Below are 14,125 nucleotides of genomic sequence, written 5' to 3'. Positions count from 1 at the left end.
CAGTCTCTGGTTCGCGTACCAAGCCTCTGCTTCGACCTCCCGGGCTTCCTGTCTGCACTTCCTCACATTCCGGCTGGATCCATTGACCCTGTGGAGATCCACACGACAGCGTGGCAGCGAGGCTGGGCCAGCTCCACACGGGTCAAGGAGGCCCGGGGTTTGAACTGCGGACCTCCCATGTGGTAGACGGACGCCCTAACCACTGGGCCAAAGTCCGGTTCCCCAGCAAGGTTTTCTTGATCTGTATCGGCTCTTTTCCTTCATCTCAGGGTCTTCTGTCCCAGCATCCTGTCTGTCGGATTCTCCTCCTCCCCACATCCTGCTCCCTGCACTTCCAGGGGTCGGCGCTAGAGTTCCCAGATATCAGGGGGACCCGGTCGGCAGTCCGCATTAGTCCCACCTGCTGCTTGAGGGAGGCTGGGGCTGGGAGAGACTCCTCATTGCCCGTTGTCGCTTACATCACCCAGTCCATTAGTGAGTAAAGCACCAAGGTGAGGGGCAAGCGGATGTGGCTCACCTGATAGAGCATCCGCCTACCACATGGGAGGTCCAGGGTTCAAGCCCCGGGCCTCCCTGACCCGTGTGGAGCTGGCCCATGCGCAGTGCTGATGCGCGCAAGGAGTGTCCTGCCATGCAGGGGTGTCCCCCACATAGGGGAGCCCCACATGCAAGGAGTGCGCCCTGTAAGGAGAGCCGCCCAGCGCAGAAAAAGTGTAGCCTGCCCAGGAGTGGTGCTGCACACACTGATGCAGCAAGATGATGCAACAAAAGAGAGACACAGATTCCTGGTGCCACTGACAAGAATCCAAGCGGACACAGAGCACACAGCGAATGGACACAGAGAACAGACAATGGTGGGGGGGCGGGGGAAGGAAATAAAATAAATATTTAAAAAACAAGAAACCACTGAGGGAGGCAGCTGTGGCTCAATCAGATGAGCTCCCGTCTACCATACGGGAGCCTGGGTGGCTCGCCCACACGGTGCAAAGCACCACAAGCCAGGGCACCGCCCGGTGCATAAGCGCCACGGAGAGCCCACTCAGCAAGGGCACGCAACAGAAAAAAAAGGGGGAGACAAGCCAAAAAAAAAAAAACACAGAAGAGTGCGCAGCGAATGGATACACAGCAGACAGCAAGCAGCCACAAGCGGGGAGGGGAAATTAAATAAATAAATACAGACACAGAAGAACACACAGCAAATAGACACAGAGAGCAGACAAAATGCAAAAAAAAAAAAAAAAAAAGCCACAAACGGGGGGAGGGGGGATAAAAAAAAAAAGAAACCAATGAATATTCAGGGACTAAGAAAACTAACTGTAACATCCCAACCAGCCGTTCTTGGTTAGCAGGCAACTTTTGTTCGTCTTGCAACTCCACTCTTAATCCAGTGATTCGGGCTTCACGGGCATCAGAAACCCCTGGACAGCTGTTCAAAACCCACATCACTAGTTTTCACCCCGGGAACTTTCAGTCCTTCAGGTCTGAGTTGGGGCCTGAGAATGTGCATTTGAAAGACGTTCCCCTCTGAGGCCGCGGGCCAGGGTCTCGCTCTGAAAGTCACTGCTTGTAGTAGAGAGAGCACAGGGGGCGGCCTCCGCTGCACTGCCCTGGCGTGGAAGCGGCTCGTCACCCACTCCTCACATCCCGTGGACCTCAGGTGCCCGGCCAGGGAAGGCAGACCCCGGAGGGCAGCCGCTTTCCTGGGGACACACCACATCAGACAAGGGAAGCAGAATCTACCTGTCATTTCCCGTTCTCTGCCACACCCAGCAGAGCCAAGGCTGCACCCTTCGGAAAAAGCACCCACGGGGCACAGCAGGACCCAATGCCTGGCACCTGCCACCACCCCTTTCCGTGTCAGTGACCCTGTTGGTGGTCTGTGGAAGGCTGAAGCCCCAGACGAGCCTTTTCTTTCTCCTGTTTCTTTCCTTTCTCCAGGTTTGCTGTTCAAGTTGGCTCCAGCTCACAGCCACCTTCCCAAAGGCAGGCGCCCTGATTTCTTGGCCTTATTGTTCTTTTCCTTTCTTGCACCTTCCACCTCTTTCCAGATTCTTCAATAAACACCCATCCAGACACTGCCCAGTGTGCCAGGCCTAGGAGACCGAGGGCCCCGTCCCAGCCGAGGCCGGCCGCGGGCCGGTGCTCCTGGGCGCCTGGCGGAGCCCTCCCCCCGGGACCACGAGGCTCCCGGGAGTTGTCGGGGCTCCAGGGCTCCTCGCGTGCCCGGGTGTCCTCACGCGCTGAGGATGTGGTCACGTGCCCCGGTTCTGTCACGTGCTGGCGGAGCCGTCACGTGCCGCGGCCCGCGTCACGTGCCGCGCGCCTCTTGACAGCCTCCGGGTGGCATCGCCTGGGCCTCCATGGCTGCCCCGCCGTTCCGCCGCCCCAGCCCCGGCTCGGGCCCCCCCAGGCCCTCGGTCCTCAGCCTCGGCCTCGGCCTCCTGCTGCTGCTGCCCCCGCTGAGCCCGGGTGAGGCGGCGCCCCCTCCCCAGCTCCACCCCCGCGGCCCCGGCCTCTCCCCGCCTCCCCCGGCCCACCCCGCCGCCCCACGCCCTGCCCCTGGGCACGGAGGCCTGGCGCCTGGCCCGGCTGGTTCTTCCCACTGCCTTCTGCCCGCACTGGTCCTGTGGCCACCCACCCCGAAGCCACCTACCCCCTCCAGTCACCTCCCCCCCAGCCACACCCCCTCCAGCCACCTCCCTCCCAGCCACACCCCTCCAGCCACCCCCTCTTCCAGCCACCCCCTCCAGCCACACCCCCTCCAGCCACACCCCCAGCCACCTCCCCCCTCCAGCCACACCCCTAACCACACCCCCTTCCAGCCACACCCCGCAGCCACCACCACCCCTAGCCACCTCCCCCCCCAGCCACCTCCCCGCCTCTGGCCACACCCCTTTCCAGCCATACCCCCTCCAGCCACCCCCCCAGCCACCCCCCTCCCCTCCAGCCACGCCCCCCCCAGCCACCTCTGCTCAGGACGTCACCAGGACCTCTCCTCACCTAAAATCTCAAGGGACCAGGGGTCTTAAAGCCCCGGCCTGCAGCCTCCTGCAGACCTGAAGGCAGTGGGACCTGCATTTTCTCCTGGTCTGTCAACCTTCTTCCCTGGATTTGGCAGCTAGTGTCCCCACCCCGCTTTAGGTAGCATCCTCCAGTCTCTCACCCTCCTCTACCTCTCCACCCAGCCTCGCTCTGATCCTCCTGGGCACTCAGGGACTCCGACTTGGCCGGGTGAATTGGGGGCCTCCAGCCTCGGCTTGGCCTGCACCGGCCCGTCTATCCCGCCACCCTTCTCTCTCCATCCACTTACGCAAATATTCCAGAACGCATCTCCCCAAACCCTCTATTCCAACCCCGTGTACCTCGCCAGCAGCGGCTCATTCCTTGGAAACGGAGGCCCTCTAGTGCTGTCTTCTTTGACTCCCCTGTAATCCCCAGGGACCCCTCCAAACTTGATACATCAATACCTTCCTTCCTCACAGACTTTTTTAGGGATCTGAGAGACGTGCCTCCTGCTCAGTGTCGGGTACTCACCCATGCCTTGACTGAGGGCCCAGCCTGTCCTAGGCTCCCTCAGTCATCTGCCTCACAGATCTTTAGCCTCCTCCTTTCTGTTTGCCGTTTCCTCACCCTATCTCTTCTCTCTTCACAGGCAGACTTCTCAAAAGCATAGGTCTCACTTCAAGCCCATGCTTCCTCACCTCCCACCTACTCTTCAGCCAATGTCTGGCATGCCTTTGACCTTGTCTCAGATCTTTCTGCTAGTCCCTCATTTTCCATTTCTCTACTTCCTTGGCTTCTCTCAGGTCATGGTCTCCTGATTCTTCTCTACCTCAGGGGTAACTCCCTCTCCTGTCCCCCTCCCCGCCCAGGCCACCTACTCTGTTCAGTCCTGAGGTACTGGTGTTCCCTAAGGCCCTGTCTGCATTCCCTGCTCCCTCCCTCTTCACTGCTCCCTGGGTGAGCTCATTTGCCCTGGACATCCATCTGCCACTGATGTGAGGGTGCCCCACAAAACCATGTCTCTGGATGTGCAGCCACCCAGTGGACCTCTCCACCTGAATGACCTGAAAACATCTCATCCTCTTGGAATCCAAAACTGAGACCCTCATCTTCCTACAAACTGGCTTCTCTTCTTCCTCTCTTCTCTAAGTGGATGGCAGCTACTCTCCTCCAGAACCAGGACCTTGGTGTCATCCTAGACTTGTGTCTATCCCGAAATCCCCAGCCAACTCACCATGCCTCTTCTTGCTGTCACTCCCTCCCTTCAGACCTCCTCACCACTCGCCTGGGGTCTCCAGAGCCTCTGGTGGGACCTCACCTCTCTATTTGTTCTCCAGGCTGCCTTCACAACACAAGCCTGGCCATGTCACGCCCCTGTCGGCTTCCCTCCTTCCACAGGATCTCGTGCAGGCTTCTTGTCCTGGCTGACGAGATCTTCCATGACTGACCCCCGACTCTCTTTCCCTGGCGTCACCTCTTGCCATCACAAGCCTTGTCCTGCAACTTCTGGGGTCTCTGACACACACCAAGTTGTTTCTTCTGCAAGGATTGTCATATTGCTTTTCATTTTCAGTTTTCCTCATTTTAAAAAATTATGTGTGAATTTTTTTGGGTGATAATCATGTAATATTAACTTTATATTCACCATTATTAGTGGGTCATTGGTTTTGAAGTGCACTTTTCTTGAATTCAACTGCCATCAACTTATTGCCAAGACTTGGACCTTTGAACTTTCTACCTCTTCTCTTACAGAAATAAATATTCATTTCAGAGATTTTAAGATGAGTGTCCATGACAAAGTAGTCCCTAATTCATACTATTTTACTGAGTGACTCTCTCTTCTGATGAGATAATTAGTCCTGCTTAATCTAGTCAGAATATTACTGTACTAACACCAAACAAATCACCCAAATCAAGACACTGGATAAATTTGTATTGGACCTTTTAGTTTATAATATGAAGTAAATGGAAAAGAACTCCTTAACCAATATTTTGCACATCTTTAGTACAATATTTTAGATGTTAGGGATTTGTAAGGAATTACATTTCTCAAAAGTTGGGGCTCAAGTAAACAAGTTTAACTCAACTCCTTGAATTTTCCAGTTGACTCTTCCCTTACACAATAGCAACAAACTCTAAATTAGTTACATAAATGTTTCAAGGCCAGCTTTTATCATTGCTAATGTCTTTAGGTTTGAAGTATTGATATTTCAATCAATATCCACTAATTCCACTTCAAAAATGGAATTTTGGCATCAGGCTCTCCTTTCTTCCCATAAGCCCATTCTGGTTCAATCTCCAGTTAAGCCTTTTCTCTTTTACTCATACTCAAAAGTGCTTCATCACGTTCTCTGATAACTTTGCCTACTCCAACCTGAAAACTTAACGGCTTGGCATTTTTCTGCTTCTTTGAACTCGTTTGGATATTAGTATCAAAAGAAAACAACAAAACAAAACAAAACAGTCCCGTCCTGTCATGTTCCTGTGTACACAATAGGAATGAACTACATCTCCCTTTTTGGGAAAGCTGGTTTTCTCTCCCTTTTTAAGAGTGGATTTTGGATATTTTGGTGGACCCTCTTCCCAGGGCTCTTCAGTCTTGGTTTCTTTGTCTTTGTCTTCATTAAGCGTCACATTTTCACTTGCTCTGACACAACATTTTCAATAATTTTGAAACGTCTACTTTCAAAAAGGTGGCTATAGGCTGTAACCAAATGGGTCCTTCTTAGCTGCCTGGCCACATTTTTAATGTTTCCTAAAATGTTCTTCAAGAAACAAATCTGAACTGGCAAAAACTTGATAATGTCCTTCTTGGGAGCTGATCTCTGCGCAGTTGCCCCATGGTCCATGCCCACTGTGGAACCACTGCTGCCATCTTCCCCTGCTCCCTCTACTCTCTCTCTTCTCATTTTTAAGATGCCCTCTCCTCCCAGAAGCTTCTCCTGCCCACCACTTTTTCTGGGTTCACCCAACACCTGTGGCCCTGTCCCCACAGTGAACTTACACAGGTGATGTGCAGTCACTCCGCCCCCTCACTGCCCACTAGATAATGCACTCCTCGATGGCTTGCTCTGATTTGCCACTGTCACCCCATGCTCTGGCTCCAGGCTGCTAACAGAGGGCAAACTCAGAAAATTTTTCATGAATGAATCTCACCTCTACACTGTCATCCTGATGGCCTCTCGCTTCATCTCTGTTCTCTTCTCTCTTCCAGGCTACCCAGAGACCCAAACCAAACCAGGTAGGTAGGGTAAACCCCTACTGCAGGAAAAGCCCCAGGTTCTAGGAGGGTATGGCCCGGATGCAGGGGACACTTGTTCCGAAGGGGGTCCCACAGATAGTGTCTGTGGGTCTCTTAGGAAACAGAAATTCAGTCCAATTCCATTCTGCTTCCTGAAGAGCAGCCTGTAGCTTCCAGGGCATACAGACCAAACAGTTCAGAGGAAGGAGGACCTGGGTCTCCCCTGGAAAGGCAGTCTCTGTGAATCAGCCCGGGCTGTGTCCTATCGGGGCACAAAGCCCATCAGAGACAGCATGTCCAGGAAGCCATCACAGGCCCTTTGTCATACGTAAACCTTTACGGCTCTAAACGGTTCCGGTTACAGATGTAGCCTCCTGGGCCTCGTGGCCGTGTCCACAGAGCTGACCACTCTGGGATGTCCCTGTCCTTTTCCTTGGCCCTCAGGCTTGGAGGGTTGTGTGCTCCTGTTCTTTGGCTCATGGGGCCTCCATTGTCACTGGCTTTGCCAAGAGCCCACCTGGTCGGTTATTGCTTGGGTTTATTGGCTAAGTTAGTTAATCCTGCCAGGGCCCGGCTCCCATTCCCCGGCAACCACACTTCTTCTCTGTTCAATGTGCATCTTTCTGTTTCTGTGTGTTCTTGTGAATCTGTGTACTGTTGTTCTGTGTACATGTATTTCAAGTATTTTTAATTTACATAATAAATAGTATGTGCTTAGATCTCTTGCTGTCTTCTACATTTTTCATCCAGCCCCATGTTAAAAATATTTTTTAAATTTGGAAATAATTTTAAACTTACAAAACATTGCAAAAAATAAAATTAATACAAGGAACATATGTAATTTTTTCCAGAATCATTTGAGGGTAACATAGAGCATGGCTCTTTGTCCCTAAACACTTTGGTATATATTTCTAAGAATATGCTCCACTTCATAAATTGGCATTGCTACCATACTGTGATCTACTTCTCATATTCCCGTCGGGTCCGCCCTCTGTATTCCTAAGAGCAGCGCATGAAGGTGTATTTATTATCACAGTTCTACCGAGCCTTGGCATGATCTTCTTTTTCATTTTTGCCAATCTATTAGGTTTTTAAAAAATGACGTCTTGATTTAATTAGCATTTTCTGATTACTAATGAATTTGAGCACCTCTCACTGTGCTGTCAGCTCATGACATACCTCTTTTCATAAGTTGCCAGTTCTTATCCTTTGCATAGTGTCTATTGATGTTCATTTTTCTGGTTGGTGGCCTAGGATTCCTTGTATATCCTTAAAAAAAAGTCTTTTGTTGACTGTAGATATTGTAAATATTGTCTCTCTATCTGCCATCTGCCTGCTAACTTTGTTCATGGGGTCCAAGATCCTTGATTTGTTTGTAATCAAGTCAATCGGTTTTATGCTTTATGGTTTTCATTTTGAGGTTTTGCTTAAAGAGAACTTTCCATCCCATGTCACATGGTCTACTGCTAATTTTACAGTAAAAAATTGAAAAGTGAAAGGTAAAACTTTCACTTTAAGGTCTTCGTGTGCAATTAAAAAGAAATCCAGGTTTGCTTTTCTTATTTCTTTTGGGGTGAGCCAAAAGTAGATGGTTTCCTAACACCATCTACTCAATAATCTGTCTTTTACCACAGATTGTGGGGGCTCCTTTATTTTCATTAAGTTCCTATATTACAGAGGATAACCCCAAGCTCTGTTTTCTTTTCCATCTGTCCAGTTGTCTGTCCTTGTGTCAGTATCACACTGTTTTGTTTTTATGGTTTTGTTGTGTCAGTGTCTGCTAGGACATTAGCATCTACTTTTTCAAAGACTGAGTTTTTCGTGGACCGTTATTTTTCTACTTCAATTGGAAAATAAATTTATATATTAATTTTGGGAAAATGACATCCAAAATATTTTCTTTTTTTTTCTCCTTTTTTTTCTTTTTTTAAAGATTTATTTATTTATTTAATTTCCCCCCTCCCCCGGTTGTCTGTTCTCTGTGTCTATTTGCTGCGTCTTGTTTCTTTGTCCGCTTCTGATGTCGTCAGCGGCACGGGAAGTGTGGGCGGCGCCATTCCCGGGCAGGCTGCACTTTTCTTTCGCGCTGGGCGGCTCTCCTTACGGGGTGCACTCCTTGCACGTGGGGCTCCCCTACGTGGGGGACACCCTTGTGTGGCAGGGCACTCCCGTGCGTATCAGCACTGCGCATGGGCCAGCTCCACATGGGTCAAGGAGGCCCGGGGTTTGAACCACAGACCTCCCATGTGGTAGACTGACTCCCTAACCACTGGGCCAAGTCCGATTCCCCCAAAATATTTTCTATTTAAAAACAAGGAATGTTGCTCTCTTTATGCTATTTTCAGTAGCCTTTATTAGAGTTTTAAGTTTTTTACCACAGAAGTCTTGGGTCGTGTATTAGTCAGCCAAAGGGGCGCTGATGCAAAATACCTGAAATCTGTTGGCTTTTATAAAGGGTATTTATTTGGGGTAGAAACTTATGGTTACCAGGCCATAAAGCATAAATTACTTCCCTCACCAAAGTCTGTTGCCATGTGTTGGGGCAAGATAGCTGCCAACGTCTGCCAGGGTTCAGTCTTCCTGGGTTCCTCTGTTCCCGGGGCTTGCTTCTCTCCAGGCTCAGCTCCTCTGTTATCCGCTCAAGGCCAACTGTAGACTATCAGGCAAATGGCTTCTCTTCCTAGGACCTTTACTCTTTTCTCACGACCAAGGTCCCCTGTGTGCTTACTTTCCAGGGCTCCAGCTCAAAAACTCCAGCATCAAAACTCCAACATCAAAACCCCAACTCTGTCCTTTGCCGTGTCTTTTATCCACGAGTCCACATCCACCAAGAGGTGGGGACTCAACACCCTACTGACATGACCCAATCAAAGTCCTAGCCATAATTTAATCATGCCCAGGTACAGACCAGGTTACAAACATAATCCAATATCTAATTTTGGAATTCATGAACCATATCAAAGTGCTACAGGTAGTGTTTGGTAAGTTAATTTCTAAGAACTTGATAAATTTTTGCTACTGAGAATGTATCTTATTTTGGATATATTTTCTAGTTGGTTGTGCTGATGTAGAAAAATATTATTGATTTTAAAAGCAAATTGTTTTGTTCAAGTATTTCATATGTACAAAAGAGTGTACAATCATAGCATCCAGCCCAAGGAGTCACCACCCAGCAAGCACACCTGTCCAGCCACATCCAGGTCAAGAGAGAACAATACCCAGATCCCCCTCTGCCCTCTCAGTTACTTCCCTCACTCCCTTCCTCCCTTCCATATACTGGATCAACTTATATGAGACAGAATTTAATTGTGTTTGTGTACCTTGAAAGGCTGATAGAACTCACCTGTAAGCCCATCTGTGCCTTGGGACTTTGAAGAGGGGAGGTGGTTTTAATGGACTATTTGCATCTGGGTCTATCTTTTGCATCTATCTTTTAGGGTTGTTACTTTCTCTCAGCTCGAGGTTCAGATTCCCAGCCTTGTTGCCATAAGTGTGTGTTTCAATCATCTTCTCACTACCTTCTTTTTTTTACTGCTTCAATCTAATGGGCTTTGGGAAATCCAATCACGCAACTTGTTGGCACTGTGTGCAAGCTGTGAGTTTGGGACTTCTGTGGGCTCTACACTAGAGACCTTTCTTTCTTTTTTTTTTTAAAGATTTATTTATTTCTCTCCCCTTTCCCCCCCACCCCAGTTGTCTGTTCTCTGTGTCTATTTGCTGTGTCGTCTTCTTTGTCCGCTTCTGTTGTTGTCAGCGGCATGGGAATCTGTGTTTCTTTCTGTTGCGTCATCTTGCTGCGTCATCTCTCCGTGTGTGCGGTGCCATTCCTGGGCAGGCTGCACTTGCTTTCATGCTGGGCAGCTCTCCTTACGGGGCACGCTCCTTGTGCATGGGGCTCCCCTACGTGGGGGACACCCCTGCGTGGCACGGCACTCCTTGCGTGCATCAGCACTGCACATGGGCCAGCTCCACACGAGTAGAGACCTTTCTTGAATGGTGAGTCCTCAAACTCGGTCCTCAACTCAGAAGTCGGGCGAGGCGGTGAGGGGATATAGGCCTCTTGCATCGAAGACATGCAGCAAACATGGTCCCTTTTTAGGAATATGGTAACCTGACCCAGGTACCAGAAATTGCCTTTCTCAGGCTCAGGGCTCCTCCCCTGCTTCTCCCTTGTCTTGAGGCTCTGTGTTGGTTGCTCCCTGTGTGTCTCAGCGTCTCGCTCTTCCCCTGCTGCAAAATCTCTGCCTCTGTCCTGATGCTTTTTAGCTCTGTCATTGTCACTTTCTGTCGTGCTTAGTGCCTTTGGGAAAGCCACTGCCCTTCTCTCACCCTCAGTCTCCCCTTCCTTGAAATGGGATCAGACCCCTGAGTTCACAGCCTTGTGCAAATCAGCCCTGGGGGACAGCTTGGTCTCAGATTTTCTTATCCTCCTCTCTGTGGCCACTGTGTCTTTCTGCACACGTGTTCTTGAAGTTTGTGGCAAACCCTGGTGGACAGAGAATGTGAACACATTCCGCCATTGGCCCTGGGAGGTGAGCCTCCGGCTGGAAAATGAGCACGTGTGTGGAGGGGCCCTCATTGACCGCCACTGGGTGGTGACAGCCGCCCACTGCATCCAAGGGTGAGTGTGGCCCATGCGTCCCGAGCCTGGAGACCCAGAGCCACAACAGGCCCAGCCCTTCCTCCCGGTTTCCTCTGTGAACAGTGGCGGTGGGGGCAGGGAGGGGGGTCCAAAAAGGGGAGAGCCGTGCCCACCAGCCCACAGGCTTGGGGGACGGAGCTGGGGCAGGAGCACCCGGCCGCAAAGGCTGGGTCCCAAGCAGGGCAAGGCGGAAGCCCAGCTCCCCCCCGCCCCCCACGAGAACAGGTGTGTGATACCCGCCTGCACACCCAGCACATGGACCAGGCCACCTGGCTTCCCGGAAGGCCCCCAGGTGGGACGAGGCAGGAGGGGGCCAGCAGAGCCGCGTGGGCAGGGCTTCCGCTAAGGCAGGGCGACCTCGGCCGGGGCGGGAGCAGATGTGCCTGGAGCAGGTGCGCCTGGGAGAACCTGCCGCCTTCCAGGTGAGGCTCTGTGTTTCCTGCAGCACCAAGGAGTACTCGGTGCTGCTCGGCACGTCCAAGCTGAAGCCCCTGGACTTCACGGGTACCCTCTCGATCCCCGTGAAAGACATCATCCTGCACCCCAAGTACTGGGGCCGCACCTTCATCCTGAACGACATCGCCCTGCTGCGTCTCCAGAGCCCGGCCTCCTTCAGCGAGTACGTGCAGCCCATCTGCCTCCCGGAGCCCGGCTTCCTCCTGAAGGTGGGGGCGCAGTGCTGGGTGACCGGCTGGGGCCAGAGCCGACAGCGCTTCTCAGGTGAGCGGCCCGAGGCGGCGCCCCGGGGCGCCCCCCTTTCTCGCTGGGGCCCCGCCCTGCTGGACCCCTCCGGGGGGGGGGGGGGCCTCTCGGGAAGCTTGCGGCTGGTCCTCCCAGCCCCCCGGCTCTCCGGGTGTGTTAGAACCCGGGTCGCGCTTACGCCTGCGTGCCTCTCACGGAAGCGCGGAGATGGCGTGCGTGGATCCCCCCCCTCGCCCCTTCGCCTCACCCGACAGGCTCTGGGCACCTGCAGCGGGTCGGGCGCTCGGTGCGGGCACGCGTGTCCTGCCTGCACGGAGCTCACACCTGAGTTGTGGGTGGGGGCGCGGGCGGACAAGAGGCAAAGACCTGGCCAGGTGGTCTTGGGATCAAGCTGGGAGGGATCCGGGGTGGGCCCTGGGCAGAGGGACTGCCTGAGGTGCCCGAGGGAGGAGCCAGGGTTCATCAGGTGCAGCAGGAACGGACAATGCAAAGCTCAGAGGCTGGCGGGAGGAAGCCCCTGGCTGGAGTCTCGACTCGTGGGCGGCTGCGTTGGCACACGGAGCCTGGTTTGCTTGGCTCCCAAGTGATAGCTTCCCATTGAAGGGGAAACGGACCCTCGAGGGGGAGGACCTTGCAGACGCGGTCACTGCAGGGGGGGCACCAGGTGATCTGGAGGCGTGCGAGGGCGTGGTTTGCCTGAGACTGGAGGGCGGGGCTAAGTCTGACCCTGGGCAGGCCGGGGCTGCAGGGCAGTGAAGGGGCAGTGCCCACCCCCGCTGGGCCTCCTCTGCAGCCAACTCCACGCTGAGCCCGCAGCTGCAGGAGGCCGAGGTGTTCATCATGGACAACAAGAGGTGCGACCGGATCTACCACAAGCTGTCCCTCTTCCCCCGCGTTGTCCCCCTCGTCATGGGCGACATGGTCTGTGCCACCAATTACGGAGAAAACATGTGCTACGTGAGTCTGGGGGCGAGGGGGGTTCCCACAGCTTTCCTTCCCTTGGGAAGGACCGCCCGGTGGGGGCGGTTCCCTGGGCAGGGGTCGCTTGGCCCCCCTCCTGGTCAGCAGCTTACATGCTGGGGTGGGGGGCTACTGGCCAGTGCCCTGAGTGGGGTCCCCAGGAAGGAGCCAAAGGAGGGGCCCTAGAGAGGGAGACCCTCCAGTCGGAGGCTCCAGGAGTGAAGGGGACTCTTCCAAGCAGAGCTCGGGGGTGGGCATCGGGGGCCCCTGGGGCCCAGCTGGCCAAGAGCCCCCGTCACCCCTCTCTCTCCGTCCAGGGGGACTCCGGTGGGCCGCTGGCCTGCGAAGTGGAGGGCACGTGGATTCTGGCTGGCGTGTTGTCCTGGGAGAAGGCCTGCGCCAAAGCCCAGAACCCCGGCGTGTACAGCCGCGTCACCAAGTACACCAAATGGATGGAGCGGCAGATGGGCGGGGGCGCGCGCGCGGGGCCCCGGGCCCCCGCCTGGCTCCTCCTGCTGGCCCAGCTGCTGCGGCCGCAGGTGGGCCCCTGACCGCACGCTCCTCTTCCTGCTTCGTGTGTTCTGGCCCAGACTTTCCCTTTATCAACTGCTCCGTGTTCCTTTGTTCTAGTTTGTCTCTGATTAGTAGCCTGTGAGTGGAACTCTTTTCCTACCCAAATTAAGAATATTTGTCTTTTAAGAGCAGAGTTTTAGAGGAGCAGGTGCAGTTCAGTGGTTGGGTGCTTGCTTCACACAAAAAATAGACTTTGAAGCATTCGCATTGGCTATGATAACATATATGCTTGGTCTTTATTCAGTTATCTTTGTTCACTTATTTTCCCCCCAAAGTATTATTTTTTTTCCACAAAGGAAGAATAGATAATATTTCTCTTCTCTGGAATTTTTTAAAATCGTGGGGTATGTATGTACATATGTATGTGTGCATGTATTTAATTGTGGGAGACACACACATATATATACACATGAGTTTAAATTGGGGGAGATGGGTTTCTGTCTCTCTCACTCTCTACCCCCCGTTCCCCTTAGAGGAAATCTGATTGTAGGGTTTACCATTTTCTTGCTTTTCCACCGTCAGCATGTACCTGTAAAAATAAACGGTTTTGCCTGTTTTTGAATTTCATACAGCATGCATGCTTTTGTATCTGATTTCTTTCACTCAACCACATGTTTTTGAGATTCACCCCCTGGAACTGCATGCGGCCGTAGGTCGTCCATCCTCATTACCGTCAGATATTCTGTGCGTCTGTCCTGCCTCCGATGCAGTTGGGTAGTTTTCCAGTCGGGGCTTTTTGCGTCGCAGCACATCGTTTCTGCTGCACGTGTGCATGAGTGTTCCCAGGGCACCGACCGGGGGACGCGCTGCCAGGTGTGGGACAGGCACACGCAGCTTTCCACAGTGGCTGCACCTGTTCCTTTCCCTGAGCGGTGGGTGAGCAGCCCCTTGGCTCCGATTCTCCACCCTGGGAGCGGGTGGAGCAGGGCCGAGACGGCCTCGTGGGGCGTGGGAGGCTCGGGGTCCTGGAGACAGGGCTGGTCCGCAAAGACTCAGGCCTGCGG

At 53.1% G+C, this 14,125-nt stretch overlaps 1 protein-coding gene, 1 long non-coding RNA gene and 1 pseudogene across 2 annotated transcripts; 1 reads left to right on the top strand and 2 right to left on the bottom strand.

Moving 5' to 3' along the window:
- Positions 1-5,213: 5,213 nt before the first annotated feature.
- Positions 5,214-5,878, bottom strand: LOC101439064 (peptidyl-prolyl cis-trans isomerase FKBP3 pseudogene; annotated as a pseudogene).
- Positions 5,879-6,177: 299 nt separating this feature from the next.
- On the top strand, positions 6,178-13,099 carry PRSS45 (Putative serine protease 45). Its single transcript, XM_004449027.2, has 5 exons — positions 6,178-6,244; positions 10,718-10,865; positions 11,332-11,606; positions 12,382-12,545; positions 12,866-13,099. The coding sequence occupies exons 1-5, from the start codon at positions 6,178-6,180 to the stop codon at positions 13,097-13,099; spliced, it is 888 nt and encodes a 295-aa protein (XP_004449084.1).
- A 229-nt stretch (positions 13,100-13,328) lies between these two features.
- On the bottom strand, positions 13,329-13,862 carry LOC131276087 (uncharacterized). Its single transcript, XR_009183569.1, has 2 exons — positions 13,793-13,862; positions 13,329-13,650 (listed from the first exon to the last, which is right to left on the bottom strand). It is a non-coding gene; the product is annotated as an uncharacterized lncRNA (long non-coding RNA).
- Between the last annotated feature and the right edge of the window lie 263 nt (positions 13,863-14,125).

The sequence above is a fragment of the Dasypus novemcinctus genome, chromosome 26 (assembly GCF_030445035.2).
Source record: "Dasypus novemcinctus isolate mDasNov1 chromosome 26, mDasNov1.1.hap2, whole genome shotgun sequence".
Lineage (NCBI taxonomy): Eukaryota > Metazoa > Chordata > Mammalia > Cingulata > Dasypodidae > Dasypus > Dasypus novemcinctus.
Note: the sequence above shows the minus strand (reverse complement) of the source record. Positions and strands in the feature narration are given on the sequence as shown.